At 33.6% G+C, this 22,081-nt stretch overlaps 2 protein-coding genes across 2 annotated transcripts in view; one reads left to right on the top strand and one right to left on the bottom strand.

Moving 5' to 3' along the window:
• The window catches only part of Lar (tyrosine-protein phosphatase Lar), a gene marked incomplete in the record, with an annotated part of 1,210,349 nt that overhangs the window by 666,762 nt on the left and 521,506 nt on the right, over positions 1 to 22,081 (top strand).
• On the bottom strand, positions 2,051 to 10,925 carry LOC142227416 (uncharacterized). The gene is made up of 2 exons (XM_075297960.1): positions 10,281 to 10,925; positions 2,051 to 2,804 (listed from the first exon to the last, which is right to left on the bottom strand). The coding sequence occupies exons 1-2, from the start codon at positions 10,325 to 10,327 to the stop codon at positions 2,360 to 2,362; spliced, it is 492 nt and encodes a 163-aa protein (XP_075154075.1). The 5' UTR covers positions 10,328 to 10,925; the 3' UTR covers positions 2,051 to 2,359.

The following is a 22,081-nucleotide window of genomic DNA, read 5'->3' as shown; positions in this document are numbered from 1 at the left end:
TATAATTAATTAAAAAAATTGTATACCCTCCACCATAGTATGGGGGGTATATTAACTTTGTCATTCCATTTGTAACACATCGAAATATTGGTCTAGGACCCCATAAAGTATATATATTCTGGGTCGTCTTGAAATTCCGAGTCGATTTAAGCATGTCCGTCCGTCCGTCTGTTGAAATCACGCTAACTTCCGAACGAAACAAGCTATCGACTTGAAACTTGGCACAAGTAGATATTATTGATGTAGGTTAGGTTAGGTGGCAGCCCGATGTATCAGGCTCACTTAGACTAATCAGTCCATTGTGATACCACATTGTTGAACTTCTCTCTTATCACTGAGTGCTGCCCGATTCCATGTTATGCTCAATGACAAGGGACCTCCTTTTTATAGCCGAGTCCAAACGGCGTTCCACATTGCTGTGAAACCACTTAGAGACGCTTTGAAACCCTCAGAAATGTCCCCAGCATTACTGAGGTGGGATAATCCACCGCTGAAAAATTTGTTGGTATTCGGTCGAAGCAGGAATCGAACCCACGAACTTGTGTATGCAAGGCGGGCATGCTAACCATTGCACCACGGTGGCTGATGTAGGTCGGATGATATTGGCAATGGGCCATATCGATCCACTTTTACGTATAGCCGCCATATAAACCAATCCCCCGATTTGGCTTGCGGAGCCTCTAAGACAAGCAAATTTCATCCGATCTGGCTGAAATGTGGTATGGTGATGTTTGGTGATGTTTGTATGGTGATTAGAGACCATATACATACACTATATATGGTCTCTAATCACCATACAAAAAGTTGGTCCACATCGGTCCAAAATTATATATAGCCCCCATATAAACCGATACCCAGATTTGGCTTGCGGAGCCTCTAACAGCAACAAATTTCATCCGATCCGGCTTAAATTTGGTACATGGTGTCGGTATATGGTTTCTAACAACCATGTAAAAATTGGTCCACATCGGTCCATAATTATATATAGCCTCCATATAAACCGATCCCCCGATTTGAATTGCGGAGCTTCTAACAGCAGCAAATTTCATCCGATCCGGCTGAAATTTGGTACATGGTGTTGGTATATGGTCTCTAACCGATCACCAGATTTGACCTCCGGAGCCTCTTGGAAGACCAAAATTCATCTTATTCAGTTGAAACTTGGTACATGGTGGTAATATATGGTCTGTAACAACCATGCAAACTTTGGTTCACATCGGTCCATAATTATATATAGCCCCCATATAAACCGATCCCCAGATTTGCTTGCGGGGCCTCTAATAGCAGCAAATTTCATCCGATCCGGCTAAAATTTGGTACATGGTGTAACTATATGGTCTCTAACAACCAAGCAAAAATAGACCACATCGGTGCATAATTATATATAGCCCTCATATAAACCGATCCCCAGATTTGGCTTGCGGAGCCTCTAAGAGAAGCAAATTTCATCCGATACGGCAGAAATTTGGTACGTGGTGTAATTATATACTCTCTAATAACCATACAAAAATTGGTCTGTATAGGTCCATAATTATATATAGCCCCCATATAAAACAGTCCCCAGATTTGGCCTCCGGAGCCGTTTGAAGAAGCAAAATTCTTTCGATCCGGCATCCCCAGATTTGACCTCCGTAGCCTCTTGGAGGAGTAAATTTCATCCGATCCGGTTGAAATTTGGTACGTTGTGTTAGTATATGGTCTTTAACAACCATGCCAAAATTGGTACATATCGGTCGATAATTATATATAGCCCCCTGCATAAAAATTCGGCCTTATCCAATATGTAAGAGGGGCAAAGAGAAGATTGGATAAATTCGCCTTATTCGATATTTCTTTGAAAACAGCGAGACTTTGGATAATCCAATATTACAGAAAAGTTTATATTTTTCAATTGCTCCAAATTCAACCTACGAAGAAATTCGCAATGTCTTTTGCTATTCAAACTTTTCTTTATGAACAGTTAGAAATAGCAAAGACTCGATAAAAATAGATGGGAATCCAATTAGCGTAGGAAAGGCAGAGGAGTTAAGAAATAACTTGATGCTCACCGTTGCAGTTGTCTAAAGTAAGTGTCCATTTATTTCTTTTTATGCTTACGTCGAACATCAATCCATCGTATTAAAGCTCTCTCTCTTTTTGTTTTCCGCCAAATCTTGACGTGTATCGATTTTTCAGAATAAGCACTATTTAGGCACGATTAGTCATAGATGGATGTTCGATAACAAAAAACTTAAAGACTAGAATTCAATTCAATTACAAATTCAAATACGATTTCGGTATAATTCAAATTGATATGAACAAAAAAAATGTAAATTTAAACATACTGGGGGCCCTTTGCATGTATGCAAATATTAAAGAATTATATAAGGAGATTTGCTAAAGATTTGATAGCTGCGGAGATAATTTGTTGTCTATCCGATGGTATCAGTTGATGTTCATTCGAATTTGATGTTACTCGCCGATGTAACACATTTGGTTGGCGTCGTTGAAGTTTTGAGGTTCCGTTACCATTTTGTGAACGTTTGGGTGCCTTAGGACGTCGTCTACTAGATGTTGGCTCTATACGAGGGTGTAGTGCATGGTGAAGAAGTGTATGATGATAATGTCCACAATTTTGACATGTTACTTGGGAGGTGCAATTTCTTAAGCCATGGCTCCTTGCCAGACAGTTAACGCAATAGTGATATTTATAGACAGCATGCTTCCGGTCAGAGGCGTTCATGTGCAAGAACCTTTTGCAGAATCGGAGAGAATGGTATTTCAAACAAACTTTGCACTGATGGATTCTTGGATCTCGTCGAGCTCTTTTGAAAATAAACAAGAAGGATGTTGAATACTTTAATTTAATGCGAATAAAAAAGAAAAAATGAAAATGAATAACTCAATTGGATATTAAGCATTATCGTAGGGTAATAAGCAAAGCTTAACAATCGGTCGTGTGATAATACCGGTTGAAGTACGTATATCGGCAATGCGAACCTTGGTATCACTTCCTGTGTACACCTTATCAATTCTTCCTAGCTTCCACTCACTAGGTGGAAGAAGGTCATCAATGACTACCACTAGATTATCTTTCTGAATATTTGGGGTGGGAGATTTCCATTTATATCTCTTTTGCAGATTTCGTAAATAGTCCTCCTTCCATCGGGCAGCAAATTGGTGGTGAAGAGCCTTAAGCTTTTCCCACCGATTTATTACCGATAAATTACTGTTGTGAAGTTCAGGTAGGGCCATAACTGGACCCCCTCGGAGGAAATGTCCAGGGGTTAAAGCAGTAATATCATGGGGGTCCTCAGATAGAGCAGAAATGGGTCTAGAGTTAAGGACACCCTCAATACGAGCTAGAACGGTGGAAAATTCTTCGAATGTACAGCGATGGGAGCCCATGATACGACGGAAATGAAACTTAAAACTTTTTACAGCTGCCTCCCACAAACCTCCCATATGGGGGGCATGAGGAGGTATGAATGACCAATCTAGACCATGTACTAAATATCTTTGTGAGATATCGAAGGAGGTTTTGTTGACAAACTGTTTGAAATCCTTGATTAGGCTTTTGCTTGCTCCTAAGAAATTCTTCCCATTATCAGATACGACTTTTTTGGGTAAACCACGTCTTCCGACAAACCGAGAAAATGCAGCAAGAAATGCTGTGGAAGTAAGCTCTGAGCAAGGCTCCAAATGTATAGCCTTTGTGGCAAAACATATAAAAACACTGACATATCCCTTTATGATTGGAGCATTACGAAGACTGGAACTTTTAAGCTCAAAGGGACCAGCGAAATCAACACCGGTTACTTCAAATGGTAACGTGAGTGTGGTACGGTCAACAGGTAATGGTGCCATGATTTGATTGCATGGTCTTTTTTTGTGAATGGTACACGTTTTACAAAAGTGAATAATTCTTTTCACGGTGTATTTTAGCCGACTGATATGAAATTCAGTATTTATAATGCGGCACATAAGCGAACATTCTCCATGTAAAAGAAGGTTGTGAATAAACTCTAGATAAAGCTTTGTAAAATGAGCCTGATAGGGCAGAATAATTGGGAATTTTTCATTGTATGGAAGGTCGGAATTAGCAAGACGTCCATGGACTCTCAAAAGACCATGTTCATCTATAAATGGGTTAAGAGAAGCGAGGGGACTTTTCTTAGGTAAAAGTTTCGAATTTGATAAGTACCGATATTCATCAGAATAAAATCTTTGTTGAGAAAGAAGTATAAATCTTCTTCTTACAAAATTAATCTCGTCATGGGAAATAGACGTGTGTGATCGATTGAGTCTTTGCTCTTTGGAGCAGTTATGGTAGAAGCGAAAGACATAACAAAAAACTCGTAAAGCTTTCGAATACGTAGAAAATTTTTCGAAAGGGTATGGTTCAGTTAAAACAGCGGGAAAACTCTCCACCTTTCTTCTCTCGGATTCTGGAGGATATGGAATTATATGTGGAGGCCAGCAGGACGATTCCTGCCGCAACCAAGTTGGACCATGCCACCATAGAGTATTATCGATTAATTCATTCACGCGACAACCTCTTGTTCCCAAATCTCCGGGGTTTTCGCCTGTAGGAACGTGTCTCCAATAAGCATTTGGAACATTGTATCGAATTTGGGAAACTCTGTTGGCTATGTAGGTTTTCCACATGTATGGTGGTTTACTAAGCCAACCAAGCACAATTAGAGAATCACACCACAAGAAGATATCGGAATTGTTGAAGGGCATAAAAGACAGAATTTGTTTTATTAATTTCGATAGCAACAAGGCCCCACAGAGTTCAAGGCGAGGTAAACTAATTGTTTCGAGGGGTGCTACTTTCGTTTTTGAAACCAATAAATTCGAAAAAATTCCATCGGAACTGCTAACCCTAATATAAACAGCAGCACAGTATGCATGTAAAGACGCGTCACTAAAACCGTGAATTTCAATACAATTAGAGGGGCTGTAATGTATCCATCTTGGAATTTTTATTTGATGTATGAGTGGTAGTTGTGAAGCTATCGATTTCCAACGAATTTGAGAAGACGATCCAACTGGTTGATCCCATTCAAGTCCCTCTAACCAAAGGCTTTGCATTAGAATTTTAGCCCGAATTATGATTGGGGACAACCATCCAGCTGGGTCATATAATTTGGCAACAGCTGATAGGATTTGACGTTTCGTAACCGCGGCGGAAGCTATTTCATTATTGAAGGCGTACGAGAAGCAATCAGTAAGAGCATTCCACTGAATGCCAAGGGTTTTCGTAGAACTAGCCTCATCAAATTTAAGGAAATCAGAGTCGTATAGATCTTCGGGGGGAAGATCTTGTAATAGATAGGGATCATTGGCTGTGATTTTTTTGAGTGGAAATCCCCCTGAATTCAAAACCGAAATTAATTGAGATTGAGCTAATTTTGTCTCGTCAAGAGAATGGCCTCCCGCCAGTATATCGTCTACATATGTCTCATTGCGAATAATGGATGCAGCTGAAGGAAACTGTTTCTCCGAGTCTTGTGCCAATTGTAGCAAAGTTCTAATGGCTAGAAACGGTGCACAATTGAGGCCAAAGGTAACAGTTTTTAATTCGAAATTTTTAATATCTGTTTCAGTGTGAGATCTGAATAGGATCCTCTGAAAACATCTATCTTCCGGGTGAATTAAAATTTGGCGGTACATTTTTTGCACATCTCCGCTGAAAACGTATCGATAAATTCTCCAGTGTAAAAGTATTGACATCAAATCGGCTTGCAAAGTTGGTCCTGAATAAAGCACATCATTAAGTGAAAGACCGGTGTTAGTTCTGACAGAGCCATTGAAAACTACTCGAACTTTGGTAGTCTTGCTATCGGGACGTACCACAGCATGGTGTGGCAAATAGAACGAACAATATTTCCCGTTTTGTCGCTCTTCGGCTGAATGTGTTTCCTGCATGTGGTTTAAAGTGATATACTCAGACAGCACTTTTCGATATTCATTAGAAAGATCGGTCTGTTTTGAAAGTGATTTTTCTATTCGGATATATTGTTGTAGTGCAATCATTCTCGAAGGACCTAGTGAAAGTGTGGTATTGAATTCTTTTTTAAACGGCAGGCGAACCATGTATCGACCATCAGGTTCCCTGAGAGTAGTGCGTTTATAATATTCTTCACAATAAATATCCTGTTCAGACACCTTTGGAACGTTTGGAATTTCTTCTACTTCCCAAAAATTACGCAGAAGATCATTAAGGGCTACATTTTCCGATGCACTAACTGTGGCAGAAAAACTATGAACGGTAGGAACTGGTCCACTAACAACCCATCCGAAGATAGTATTATGGGCCGAGAGATGGCCATAAATGTCTTTGAGAAATCCTTCCCTCTCAATGTGATGGGTATTATCTGCCCCGATAATGAGGTCTATTTGTGCAGACTTGAAAAAGTATGGATCGGCCAACTGAATTTCAGCAAAGGCATGAAGATTGGGTGGTTTGATAGTAAATGATGGAAGGTGATTTGTCACCTTAGGTAAGATAATAGCAGAGACCACTATTTTGGTCTTCATATCTTTTGAGCATAAGGTAAGATCACATTCCTTATCTGAACTCTGAGTTTTACCACCGATTCCAGATACAACACAATGTGAACGCCTCGTTGGTACTTGCAGCCTGTTACGAATCCGTTCAGATACAAAGGTTCGTTGTGAACCGGGGTCAATTAAAGCCCTAATGGTAAATATTTCACCCAAATATTCCACAGGAACTAAAGCTGTCCGTAAAAGGACGCTTGTGTAATCAGAGGATACATGGACGTTTATGTCAGGTTGTAAGACCGATGGAGATGCAAAATTCTCAGTCGATGGGATCGACTCTTGCATGATTTGAGGGGTCACATTAGGTAGGTCGTGAGCCACCATTGCTGTCTGAGTGATTGTGGTATTATTTGATGGAGGTTTGGCCTTTTTCAAATGAAGCAGGGAGTGGTGATATTGTTTGCATTCAGTACACCTATTTTTACTTTTGCATTCTTTTTTTACGTGCCAAGGCGATAAGCAATTGTTGCAAAATTTGTTTTTAAATACAAATTCTATTCGTTCTGCAACAGAGAGTTGTCTGAAGGCTGGGCAAATTCGCAGTGAATGGATCATATCGCAAAGTCTACACTTACTCTCCACTTTTTCCTCCGAAACATAGGATTGAATTGGCTCCATTTGAGCCCCGAAAAAGTTTTGAGTTTCCTTAATGCTAGAAATTCGTTCAACAATTTCATATCGACTTATTAAAAAGGTATTCATTTGGGACCACTTCGGTAAAGTTTTGTGAGAATCTAGCGATTGTTCCCACAATGCTAAAGTAGCCTCGGGCAGTTTTGTGGACACCAAATACACTAGTAAAGGGTCCCAACCGTCAGTTGATACTCCAAGGGTTTGGAGTCTAGCTAGACAGTCGTTCACTGTCGATTGTAAATTCTGAATAGAACGACTATTTTCCGCCGAGGCAATAGGGATATTAAATAGGATTCTTAATTGGCCATCGACTAATACTCGGGTGTTTTCATATCTTAGTTTTAGGGCCTCCCACGCAAGGGGAAATGTTTCGTCACATAACGTGAATCGTTTTACAATGGCACCGGCTTCACCTCTTGTCTTGTTTCTCAAATGAAACAATTTCTGTGCAGGTGTTAGCTTTGGGTGATTGATGTATATGGCGATAAACATATCGCGGAACGATGGCCATTCCTCATATCCTCCCTCAAAAATCTCGGTATCGCACGGTGGTAGTTTAATATTTAAACCCGTGGCCATGGCCTGTGGACACGATTGAAGAGGTACTACAGGGGCAGCGAATTCTGTGTGCCTAACTCCTCCCTTTTTAATCCGTAACAGGTCTAAGATTTTAGATTTACAAATATAGTAGTTATCCGAACAGTTCTCAAACTTACTCCGGGCTGAGTCCAAAAATTCTCTGTCGGCATCCCCGTCCTTACTACCAAACATAATTGTTATCGTGGAATATGCCCCCTGAAGCTTGGTCCACCTTTCCTCTAAATCCATCATCTTTACCTCTAAAATCGATTCAGTTTGGTCATCCTCCCTGATTGATGCGAATTGGGTACAAAACAATATTAAAAAGTCAGAGGAGAATATAAACACATTTTTTGGATCCGTTGCTTTTTCCATTGTGGAGATTTGAGGCAAGCCGACTGAGAAAAATATTAATATAGTGCACCCGCAATGGCAACCGAAAAACTAAATAACACAGCCAAAATTTTCAAGCCCAGGCTTATTAAACCTTGTATCTTGTAAATGAAACGTTTGAGAACTTTTGGCAAGTATTTCAAAATGTATATGTATAAATGTATTACCAATGATTTGTAGCGAAAATGCAACTAGTGATACGGTTTTAATTCTAATTTCCGATTTACAGAGCACAATATTGAAATTAAATAAATATATATACATGAATATACAAATATAATATCAGCACAAATTGTAACGTCAGTACAAAATGTACAAAGAGAAAATCGCCTGTCCAAACAGCGGTGCTATTACGAGATCGGTTTTCCAAAATTTTGTAACGTAAGTACAATTGTTCAAAGAACCAATAAATATTGATACTTAAAACAGACAAGTCGAAAATATAGTGAATCTATATTCACATAATCTTAAGAAATAAATCAATTAATATCAGAGTTCTACGTAACGCAAGTACGAAGTCTTCATGTAATGAAACTTCTATTAGAAGTTATAAAAATTTAAATCCTATTGATTTATTTAACAATATGTTGTGGGAAATTATTTTGAAATACGATCACATGTATCTGATTTCTCCGATCACATGTGTTAAACAAAGTATCTGTAAGATTGCTTTCATCAGTTTTCTTCTGTCTGTGTTATTCCTCCATGAACACTATGTCTGTCCCTTGTTATGAAAATGGAGACAAAATGCAATATATAAAAGGCTCGTCTTTTTGTTATGAATATGGAGACAATGTATAATAAGCAAAATGTTGCGGGAACTTGTATAACAGTTTGGCGTTGTTGGAATTACTCTCTATGTGCTTGCTTCTCAGTAATGTAAATATGGCGGAGTAGAGACGAATTATAATTCACTCTTTTTACTGTGACATATTAACATTTGAAAGTGAGTCATCAAAGCAACAAATTTATTTTCAGAACCCAGTCATTTCATGGCAGGCAAATTAAAAAAATGGGCATTTAAGAATCTTTGATTACAGACTTAGAATATTGTGAAATTTTGCAAACGCGTATGCACAGTAAATGAATGAAATTTATTTCATGCAGTCTTTACCACGTTAAAAGTCAAAACTGCAACCACAAACGGATACAAAGTTACTAATTGCAAATTTTTTTGGTTCTTAGTCAATAACAATTTTCTCACTGTGCTCAGATATGATGGTGTTATTCTAATTTCGAATGCAATTTAAATTAAATAATATGTGTACGACAGAGTTGGGATAAAGTTTTACAAATCTTCAATGGCTTCCATGACAATACGGTAAGTCATCTATATATATGTGTAAATATATTTTGAAATCGAGCAGAGCCCCGTAAAGCGCATTAACAGAGATGAGCTTCAATTTACAGTATGGTACGTGGAGACCGTAACCAATTAAGAGTGCAAGTGAAAACTTATGTTAGTGATTCAATATAGATATGTATGTATGCCTGTACGCAGAAGATCGATAACAGAGTTGTGATAAAGCAGAAAAGAGAATACACTCGGAGTCGTATGGGGAGACGGTAATTAACATTAGAAACATGTGGTGTACTTCAAATATGAGATAACAGAGTTGTGATAAAGCAGAAAAGAGAATACACTCGGAGACGTATGGGGAGACGGTAATTAACATTTGAAACATGTGGTGTAGTTCAAAATGAGAGGCGTGATGTTACACAGCAAAATTTTATGTAGACTAACATTTGGTAAATATAACAAATGTTAATGTTGCTAAATGTTGCTATGCATTTCTCTACGTTTAAACAACCTTCATACAATTGCCGGTGTTGAGACTAGTCCAGACACATGTTTTCTTTAATGTTTCCTTTTCTTTAATTCGCAGTTCGTGTAATTTGAGAAATACCCCGAAATAAAGAAACAAAACTCAACCATCGATTATGCAATGTGGTAAACCAAGATTTTTAACTTGTTCTATAGGAACCGTTATTACGGTATTTTTGTAAAAATCACACTTTCGAGTTCATAAAATTTTCATTTTCACTTTTCAAGAAAAAATGTTTGTTCATTTCTACTCACGATTTTTTTTTTTTTTTTTTGGAGTGATAAAATTTTTGGTTACCTTGTATCTTGCTTGCTGCGTTTCACCTGGCTTGTCACATACCTCATTTTACAATAAGTCTGGATTGCGTAGAGTGTCTTAATTCCAAAAGCCAGTTCACGTGAGGTTCAGAAGGACCATGCATAAAAATTCGGCCTTATCCAATATGTAAGAGGGGCAAAGAGAAGATTGGATAAATTCGCCTTATTCGATATTTCTTTGAAAACAGCGAGACTTTGGATAATCCAATATTACAGAAAAGTTTATATTTTTCAATTGCTCCAAATTCAACCTACGAAGAAATTCGCAATGTCTTTTGCTATTCAAACTTTTCTTTATGAACAGTTAGAAATAGCAAAGACTCGATAAAAATAGATGGGAATCCAATTAGCGTAGGAAAGGCAGAGGAGTTAAGAAATAACTTGATGCTCACCGTTGCAGTTGTCTAAAGTAAGTGTCCATTTATTTCTTTTTATGCTTACGTCGAACATCAATCCATCGTATTAAAGCTCTCTCTCTTTTTGTTTTCCGCCAAATCTTGACGTGTATCGATTTTTCAGAATAAGCACTATTTAGGCACGATTAGTCATAGATGGATGTTCGATAACAAAAAACTTAAAGACTAGAATTCAATTCAATTACAAATTCAAATACGATTTCGGTATAATTCAAATTGATATGAACAAAAAAAATGTAAATTTAAACACCCCCATATAAACCGATCCCCAGATTTGGATTTGAAGCCTCTTAGAGGAGCAAATTTCATGCGATTCAGTTGAAATTTTGTGTTTTTTTGTAACTATAAGGACACTATAAACAATGCCAAAATTGCCATATCGGTCCATAATTATAAATAGCCCCCATATAAACCGGTCTTCAGATTTGACCTACGGAGCCTTTTGGGAAAGCAAATTTCATCCGATCCGGTTGAAATTTGGTACGTGGTGTTAGTATACGGTCTTAAACAACCATGGCAAAATTGGCACATATCGGTCCATAATCATATATAGTATTACCAGAACCCAAGTAATTCGATTGTGGATGACAGTTTTTAGTAGAAGTTTCTACTCAATCCATGGTGGAGGGTACATAAGATTCGTACTGGCCGAACTTACGGCCGTAAATACTTTTTGTGTTTGATAATTTTAAACCCTAAACAAGCTTTGCAAAAGTGTATACCTGTCACATATATAACTTCTACAGTAGATTAAATTACATATGCCCCAAATGATATACCGTTCCCTCCTAGATGTATGCTTCAAAAGAAAACACCATAATTTTTAGTAAATTCTCAAACCAACATGGTTGCCATAGCGTCAATTGCCATCCTAAAAATATGCTATTCATATTAGAACGATATAAAAATCATTAAAATATACCCTTATGATTTCTTATTTAATCAATTCTTATCTCTCATTTGCTGAATATACTTTTGAGAAGCTATGATTCATTTAAAATAATTATAATTATTTAAAAATAAATAAATAGCTTTAGCTAACTCTCAATACAATGATAACAATTTTCCAAGCCTTTTAAAGCGTCCTCAAAATGTATGCCATATAATGTTTCATTTTTCTTTTTTATATTTTTATTTCAAAATAATTGGGATATACCAAATAATGGAGGAAAGCTCCTTATATGCAATAAAAAAAATATTTGAGAAAACTAAATTTCCTAAGATTTAATTTTCTAAATTTACATATAAAGATTCTAGTTAATGTGAGTTATATAGAAAAAAAAATATTTTTACTATGTTTACCAGTTATACACTTTGTTTTAAATTAATTAATATTTTTATAAGGCCTAAACATGTTGGTCTAAAATCAACAAATAATTTAATATATATTTTTTTTTTGATATTTCATTTCAATTAAAATTCAAACAAGCTCTGAAAGGGGTATACCCTTCACTAATATAATTTATATTGCCTGGTACAGTAGATAAAATTACATTTGCCGCAAGTGATATTCGATTTCCCCCCTAGATGTATGCTTCAAAATAAAAACATTTAATTTTTTAGTAAGCTCTCAAGTAAGACTAAAAGCCATAGCTTCTAGTCTTATCCTAAAGATATGCTATTCATATTTGATTTATATATAAGTCATTAAGAAATATACTTATGTTTTCATCTTCACTCAATACTTATCTCTCATTTGCTGAATTTACTCTTGAGAAGCAAAAATTATTTAAAAATAAATAAATAACTTTAGCTAAATCTCAATAGAATAATAGAAATTTGGTAAGCCATATAATTTTTCATTGTTGTTTTTTTTTTATAATTAGATTAATTCAAAAGTGTTTTGGCTATTCTAAGTAATCGAGCAAATGGCCTTCCAGTTAATAAAAAAAAATATTTGAGAAAATTAAATTCTCCAAGATTTAATTTTAAAAGGGTGGGTAATACATATAAATTTAGAAGGGTAATACATATAATTCTGGTCGATGTGAGTTATAACAAAATAATTTTACTATGTATAATAGTTAAAAACTTGTTTTTAAATTAATAAACATTTTTATAAGTCCTACACATTAGGGTCTAAAATCAACAAACTTTGCTTAGCCTAAAAGTATGCCATGTAATTAATTTTTTCGATATTTAATTTCAATTAAAATTCGTAAGGAATTTTATATCATATCAAGCTTGAATAATTATTTTCTATTTAATATAAAAGAAAGATCAAATAAAATTAAAATTTCTAATGGATTTGTATACCTTTCACAAACAGAAATTTCACAAATTTATTTCTATGGTCTGGTGCAGTAGATAAAACTACATTTTTCGCTATTGATATTCCATTTTCCTCTAGATTTATGCTTCAAAATAAAAAAATACACTTGATTTTGTAGTATATTCATAAACCGACATACCTGAAGTAGTGTCTAGCCTTAGCCTAAAGATATGCTATTGATATTAGAGCTATGTAAAAATTATTAAGAAATATACTTATGTTTTCATATTCAATCAATTCATAGCTCTCTCAATATCATCTGTAGATGATATAATTATATAAAACATTCCTTTAAATAGCTTTAGCTAACATTTGTAGATTTCTATAGGCTTTAGAATTTTAATATACCAAGTAGTAGTGGTGCCTCCGACTATCAATTGCATTTTAATGAGGCTTTGAAATTATTCCATTTACTAAAACTGTATTGAAATTTTCAAAATATCAGCATTTCTTTTTGGTAGCTCATCACTAGTCTTATTTGAGTACACTCTAAAGTCTAGTAAACTTAAATTAATTTTCGAAAGAAAAAAAAAAAACAACGAGATGAATAACCAATGGGGATATTCATTAAATTAAACAAATCTTCATATTTTCCCCCCGTTCCTTTTACATCAACAAAAGGCCGTAGTAGTACATACACATTTCCATTCACCGTAGTAAATTTTGCAAAACAGCCAAAAAATATGCAGTATATTTTGAGTATTTCAATTTGTTCTATGCTTTACATGAATGAAAACAAATATGTTTTTGCATATCTAGGAAATACTTATCTTGGGGCCATATTCCTTTTAAATCTTCCTTCATTCATTCATTTAGATATCGTTTGGCTTATGCTACGGGAGTAATTTTTTTTTTGTGGTATGGGTAGTAGATCTATAGAAAACAGGAATGGTTTGGTCGCTAGAAAATTTGCATTTCGGCATTAGCATATCTATGGAAGCATTTGATAGGTAGTCACGATGAATGTTAGACCTGGGGGGGCGAGGGGACATTCACATGTGATGGTCTGAGTTTTCCTGATTTAATTTTTTTTTGTTGTTGTTGATTTTATATTTTCTGTTTTTAATTTGATTTCATACATAATGGTCTAGGTCTTGTGGATAAAGGTATACACCATACCAACGGAATGAATACGTTTATCCATCCATCTATTGGTCCATAGTTTTGTTTGTCCATTCACATGCTATGCTGAGATCACCTTAATATTCAGCTCTGTGTTGATTTACATCTCATCACATTTCCATGTTGTTGGCCTGGGGTATGGGGAATTTGTGGTAGGGGGGAACACTGGTGCTAGTTTTCTTTGTACAGGGGACTCGATTTTGCCATTTGTTTTTCTACTTGTACTGCTTCTAATGTGGTTGTTGTTATGGTACATTTCATAAACATGTTGAACAACATATATGAACTTTATTATTTCATTATATGCTAAATATGTTTGTACAATTGCAAGGCCAGCTAGCTTGGCTTCTGGGTAAGAGTATGGTTTGAATTTCTAAATTTCCAATTTAACGCTAGAATAATTTCTGTGTTCTTTGGAAAAGTGATGACTATGTCGATGGTGGTGCTGATGATGATGATGATGATGATGATGACTACTACTACGATGGCAATGACGACATTAGAGTGATGTGGTTGATGGTCATCGCCATTAGGTTGAAAAGTCAACCCTCAGTCTCCCTTACAGATTCCAGACAATTTTTTCTCTATGTATTTCTTTGCATATGGAAATTATCCCTGTATCCCATTTGGCTAACGAGTCATTTTCAGTGTGAGATCCTGGGAATATTTACTCGCTTTAAAGGTAAAATCTAATTCTTTGTTAATAGTAATTGCGGTGTGCCACAATCCTTAGCACTCCTCAAACTCTCATTTCATCGTCGCTTTCATACGTCATCCACCCCACATTTTCCGCATTACCATCCCAGCTAGGTAATGGCCAAGGACGGTCAGACTGTGTGTGTGCGCCTTTGAATGTGTTGTATACCAAGCATGAAAGCTATATAATTTCACCTATTCCATACTAGCTGTTTATTTAGTTTTAGGGAAAATGAACATGGAAAATATGGTTTTAATTTACCTTTGTTGTTCATAATGAGTACCTCCAAAGTGTATTAATTACAATAATTTGGTTTTGATATTAAATTGACCCCAAAAAGAGAATTAAGAACAGAAAATTAAACAATATAATCAAATTATGCTATGCTATATTAAATGGTCCCCGAAATTAGTAAATGAAATCAAATTTACCCAGATTTATGGTGAGATAACACAAAACACACACACACTCGCACATCCCAATTATGCTATATAAAGGAATTTCTAAAATTCTCCTTAGGATATGCTTTAAAATTTCTTTTGATGTGTTTTTTTTTTGTTTTCTACGCATGTGCCTTGTAAAAAAATTACACTGCAGATATCATTAAATTTTCAAATCAATATCAAAGCTTCTGTTTATGTATTTTGCAATGCCCTTGAAAAACAGAAAATTGCCTTAAACCATTTTATGATAATATAAGCTTAAATTATATCTAACATATGGATTGTTGTTGTATATTTTCTCAAGTATTTATAAGGGAAAATTAACAAAAAAAAAATGTTTTGAGAATTATGGCCTATGCAAGAAGCAACAATAAGAATTTTTTAATGGTTTGTTGCTTACATATATGCGAAAAATAACAGCGATTATATGATAAAGACTTATAGAAAATTTTCTATATTTATTATTACCTTGGAAGTAAATTCCATTGCATTGGAAATTTCTTTTATTGAATATTTTAGAGCTTAGGCAAAACTCCAAAGGCATATAATTCATGGTTTTTAGTTGTAGGAATTTTTCGTACTTTTAAATAATTCCTTTAGAATAACCTGACGAATTCTTTTGGGGATTACATAATGACAGCCTGAAGCCTAAAAGTATGTTAAAATATTTTTTACATTTCTATGTATATGTCAATGTCTCTAGCAATTTTTAGTAGTTTTAATTGGCGTTTTGTTTAAAATTTTTGAAAATACTTATAATAGGAAAAATTACAATCATGCCTAAAAGTATGCTGAACAATTTACAAATGTTCTTATAACCATTGTATATAGTATAAAAAAAATAATTTTTCTGTTAATATGATTTTCCAACAACCCAGCAAAAAAAGCATCGCCAAAAAAGTAATGAAAATGTTCTTTTTGGATCCGGAAGTGGTGCAAAATTGACGCAGAAGCGATGAGTTTAACATGGGCTTGTCATAGGACGGAAGTCCTCCACTGAATTTGCATCACTTCTTTAGGTGTGATCTGAATTCAATGTTTTGGATGTAAATTAAAAAATTCTGTGATATTTCGGCAAATAAATAATTTTTATAATTTTTATAATTTTTAATGGATTTTAACTCTTGTCTTAAACGTTCGACCTCAAATTGGATTTAGCATTTTTTTCGACAAAATTTAAATAATTTGTACCATTTTATGACTTCTTACTCTGTTTGCAACCTATTTGAAACTAAAAAAAGTTAAAATTACCCATTAAAAGTATTAAAAAAACATGTTATAAAAAATTGAATGAAAAGATCTTCATGTATAGTTAAAATAAAGAACATCATTGGGAGTACATCTTCTGGAAGTGCTTATAAAGTTGTGCCTTTGGAAGAACTTCCAAATTTTTTTGTTGGGAAATGTATTTTTGTCTTTGCCGCTAAATTCGTTACAATCGTATTCATTATAAATATCATCATTTGTATGGAGAATTCAAAAATTCTACAAAAAAAAAAAAAAATTGTTCACAAAAACCGAGTTCGACTGTATTTGAAAAGCCTATTTATGGCCCAGGTTAGGTTAGGTTAGGTGGCAGCCCGATGTATCAGGCTCACGTAGACTATTCAGTCCATTGTGAACTTCTCTCTTATCACTGAGTGCTGCCCGATTCCATGTTAAGCTCAATGACAAGGGACGTCCTCTTTATAGCCGAGTCCGAACGGCGTTCCTCATTGCTTTAGAGAAGCTTTGAAACCCTGAGAAATGTCACCAGCATTACTGAGGTGGGATAATCCACCGATGAAAAACTTTTTGATGTTCGGTCGAAGCAAGAATCGAACCCACGACCTTGTATATGCAATGTGGGCATGCTAACCATTGCACAACGGTGGCTCCCCTAATTTCTTTAAATTTGCATAAACAATATGCGACCCCATAATGTATGCTAAATTTAAGTTTTATTTCTGATTTTTGAACCATACAAATGCTATAATTTTATCTTTAATTATAAGATTGGAACAGGGTATTATAAGTTAGTGCATATGTTTGCAACACCCAGAAGGAGACGAGATAGACACATGGTGTCTTTGGCAAAAATGCTCAGGGTGTGCTCCTGAGTCGATATAGTCATGTCCGTGTGTCCATCTGTCCGTGAACACATTTTTGTAATCAAAGTCTAGGTCGCAGTTTTAGTCCAATCGACTTCAAATTTGTCACAAGTATGTGCTTTGGGTCAGAATAGAACCCTATTGATTTTGGAAGAAATCGGTTCACACTTAGATATAGCTCCCATATATAGCTTTCGCCCGATATGGACTGAGCCAGAGTTTTACCCCAATTTGGTTGAAATTTTGCACTAGGAGTACAATTAGTAGTGTAGTCAAGTGTGCCAAATTTTATTGAAATCGGTTTAGATTTAGATATAGCTCCCATATATAGCTTTCGCCCGATTTACACTCATATGACCACAGATGCCATTTTTTAACTCCGATTTAGTTGAAATTTTGCACAGGGAGTAGAATTAGCATTGTAGCTATGTGTGCCAAATTTGGTTGAAATCGGTTCAGATTTATATATAGCTCCCATATATAGCTTTCGCCCGATTTACATTCATATGACAACAGAGGCCAAGTTTTAACTCCGATTTAGTTAAACTTTTGCACAGGGAGTAGAATTAGCATTGTAGCTATGTGTGCCAAATTTGGTTGAAATCGGTTCAGATTTAGATATATCTCCCATATATATCGTTCGCCCGATTTACATTCATATGACAACAGAGTCAAATTTTTTGCTCCGATTTAGTTGAAATTTTGCACAGGGTGTAGAATTAGCATTGTAGCTATGCGTGGCAAATTTGGTTGAAATCGGTTCAGATTTAGATATAGCTCCCATATATATGTTTTTCTGTTTTCGACAAAAATGTCCAAAATACCAAAATTTTCCTTGTAAAATCGCCACTGCTTAGTCGAAAAGTAGTAAAAATTGACTCTAATTTTCCTGAACTTCTAATACATATATATCGAGCGATAAATCATAAATAAACTTTTGCGAAGTTTCCTTAAAATTGCTTCAGATTTAAATATTTTCCCCTATTTTTTTGGACTAGCATTGTGTTCCATCCTAGTGCATTAGCCGACTTAAATTTTGAGTCTATAGATTTTGTAGAAGTCTATCAAATTCTGTCCAGATCGAGTGATATTTATATGTATGTATTTGGGACAAACCTTTGTATATAGCCCCCAATACATTTGACGCATGTGATGTGGTATCGAAAATTTAGATCTACAAAGTGGTGCAGGGTATAATATAGTCGGCCCCGCCCGACTTTAGATTTTCCTTACTTGTTTTCTTTTAATTTAATTTAATTCTCTTCGATCATAAAAAAACATCATTGGCCAAAATAATAAAAATATGCTTCAGATGTGAAATCATAACAGACATATATGGCTCCCTAAATTATGCTACGCTTCTTACGAATTTTGGAAAATGAAAAATTTTGGTAAATAATTTTTTCTTTTAATTTCTACACTCAAATTTTTATTTTTCACTCATTTTCTTTTGCAGGAATTTCTGTATATTGTGTTTCATAACTTGATTTTTCCTGTAAATAATTTGGCAGCGGCCTTGGAAAAACTTTAATTAGACAATTGATAAAATTTTAAAATGCCAATTTCTATAGTCATTGTTAGTCCTCCACTCCAAAGGTTCTAGATATCCAGTATTGCAAAACTTTTGTTTTTGCACACTCTACAATAATTTGTCTATGCATATACAAATAAAAAATTTAACAAGCTTGTTGTATAAATTGAATACAATTTCTAATTTTCAAACTTAAAAAACCAAACCTGCAATCACGGTCCCATCTGACTAACGTATACTTAGGAAAAATTTTGCAAATAGGCATTTGCAAAAATACCTTAACGAAAGGAAAATTGCTAGTTCCCAAACCAATAATAAAACTTTATAAATCTCAAAAGCTTTTGCAACGAAAGAGCAGTAGAAGAGCAAAATGGCAATGAAGACCACAAAGGCTTTTGTGTATATAAACTCCTGAAAGTATGCAAATGTTATTAGCTTCAAAAATCTAGGAATGTTTATTTAGTTTGCCATTTTCATTGTTGCCGTCTCGGACAGGCGAGTGCCACAACTTTTAACTCTCCTATTTTCATTTGGAGTTTTTTTTTTCAAACTTTTTTTTTTTTTGGCAGGGGGGGTAGGGGAAACAAACAAGCAAAACTATGGGAGGTCATGCACCAAACAGTTGTTAAAACTTGTCTTCGAAACAATGTAGAAAAGTAGTTAACAACACGCAATTGTTTTGCTAGCAATATATGTAGTCATCGTAGTCACACAGACAAAAAGAGAAATCCAAAAATTTAAGTAGCAATACAACGATAAGCTGCAAATTCTATGCTTTCCAAAATTACTTGCAAATCGTTGGCAAAAATAGAAATTGGTATGTAAATTACATATGTAAGCATTTCGTAAGATATTCTATACAAGTTTTCTATACTCGATACTAGAATTTTGCTATCACTTTTAGAAAAAAAAAATCTTCCTTAAGTAAATAAATTGCAAAATTTAGATTTTCAAAGTATACTTTTAGGGGTTTCCTGTCAGTTTCAGTAAATAAAGTTTATTGCAAAAAACTTACCATTGCTTAATTTTTCTATGTAATATTTTTTTTGGTGTGAAATGTTTTAAGCTCTTCATATATAGGTACGATTTCAAATGCAGATTTTATAGAAATAAAATTTGGACAAAATTTTCGATAGAAAAAAAAAATTTGCAAAATTTTCGATAGAAATAAAATTTGGATAAAATTTGCTTAGAAATAAAAGTTGGACAAAAAGAAATGGAATTACGACAAAATTTTCTAAACAAATGAAATTGTGACAAAATTTTCTATAGAAATAAAATTTTGACCAAATCGTCTATAGAAATAAAATTTTGAAAAAGAAATAAAATTTTAACAAAATTTTCTATAGAAATAAAATTTTGTCAAAATTTTCTATAGAAATAAAATTTTGTCAAAATTTTCTATAGAAATAAAATTTTGAAAAAATTTTCTATAGAAATAAAATTTTAAAAAAATTCTCTATCGATATAATATTTTGACAAAATGTTGCAAACATTTTCTATAGAAATAAAATATTGTCAAAATTTTCTATGTAGAAATAAAATTTTAACAAAATTTTCTATAGAAATAAAATTTTGACAAAATTTTTTATAGAGATACAATTTTGACAAAATTTTCTATAGAGATAATATTTTGAAAAAATTCTCTATAGAAATAAATATTTTGACAAAATTTTGTATAGAAATAAAATTTTGTTAAAATTTTCTATATAGAAATAAAATTTTAACAAAATTTTCTATAGAAATAAAATTTTGTCAAAATTTTCTATATAGAAATAAAATTTTAACAAAACTTTGTATAGCAATCAAATTTTGGCTAAATTTTCTATAGAAATAAAATTTTGGCTAAATTTTCTATAGAAATGAAATTTTGACAAAATTTCCTAAAGAAAAAAAATTTTGACAAAATTTTCTATAGAAATAAAATTTTCGCAAAATTTTCTATAGAAATAAAATTTTGACCAAATCGTCTATAGAAATAAAATTTGGACAATACTTTCTATAAAAATAAAATTTTGGCAAAATTTGCAATAAAAATAAAATGTTTATAATATGTTCTATATAAATAAAATTTTGACAAAATGTTGCAAAAATTTTCTATAGAAATAAAATTTTTGTCAAAATTTTCTATATAGAAATACAATTTTAACAAAATTTTCTATAGAAATCAAATTTTCGCTACAATTTCGTAAAGAAATAAAATTTTGACAAAATTTTCTTTAGAAATAAAATTTTGATAAAATTTTCTATAGAATTAAAATTTTGCCAATATTTTCTATAGAAATAAAATTTTGGAAGATTTTATAAAGAAATAAAATTTAAAAAAATTCTCTACAGAAATAACATTTTGACAAAATTTTCTTTAGAAATAAAATTTTGTTAAAATTTTCTATATAGAAATAAAATTTTAACAAAATTTTCTATAGAAATAAAATATTGGCTAAATTTTCTATAGAAATAAAATTTTGGCTAAATTTTCTATAGAAATGGAATTTTGATAAAAATTTCCTAAAGAAATAAATAGAAATAACAATTTGACAAAATTTTCTTTTAAATTATATCATTTTAATTTAGAAAAATGGTCCGCCGGAAGGAATTTTGGTCCAATTGTGGAAAAATGTTGGTCCAAAATAAAAACTCATTGTGGCAAGGCTGCAACGTGTACCACTATGTTTTGTAAATCAATGTACCACCTGTTATCGCGAATGACACTTTTTGTGCCACTTTTTGGGAAAACTCAGCGGTAAAGGTAATCTCATCCATTGCTAGTAATTCCCTCCTTAAAATATGCAATGCTTAACAACAAGGTCTAAGAAAAAATGTATAGTGCAATTTACATCTCCTTAAACTATGCAACACTTTCTGCTATTTACATTTCCAGTGTGAAAATTAAAATTTTGTTATTTTTGTTTCGACACTTTTAACCGAAAAAAAAACAAACAATCCCTTTGACCTTCTTCATAACTTATATAAATATTTCTTCGTTGTAACTGCATGGCTCAAATTATACGAAAATGTATGAAGAAATGTGAAACTGAGTTAACTGTGTGATAAATTACGAAAACTTTTACCACAAAATAACCATATTTTATAGGGAGGAAAATACGTATTTGATAGCTTAAGTTCTGCTTAAGATATCCGGTACATCTAGCCTTCCTTAAGTTATCTAAAAAATTTCCCTACGAAAGCTTTGCTTATTAATCAAATTGG

Source organism: Haematobia irritans, chromosome 2 (genome assembly GCF_050003625.1).
Source record: "Haematobia irritans isolate KBUSLIRL chromosome 2, ASM5000362v1, whole genome shotgun sequence".
In the NCBI taxonomy this organism is placed as follows: domain Eukaryota; kingdom Metazoa; phylum Arthropoda; class Insecta; order Diptera; family Muscidae; genus Haematobia; species Haematobia irritans.
The sequence above is the reverse complement of the archived record's forward strand: the minus strand, read 5'-3'. Positions and strand labels throughout refer to the sequence as shown.

Coding starts and splice junctions, on each gene's coding strand:
- LOC142227416 (XM_075297960.1), bottom strand. CDS start 10,327: ATGAGGTATGTGACAAGCCAGGTGAAACGCAGCAAGCAAGATACAAG. Junction 2,805..10,280: donor CGCAGCAAGCAAGATACAAG/GTAACCAAAAAT, acceptor TATTTTCAAAAG/AGCTCGACGAGATCCAAGAA.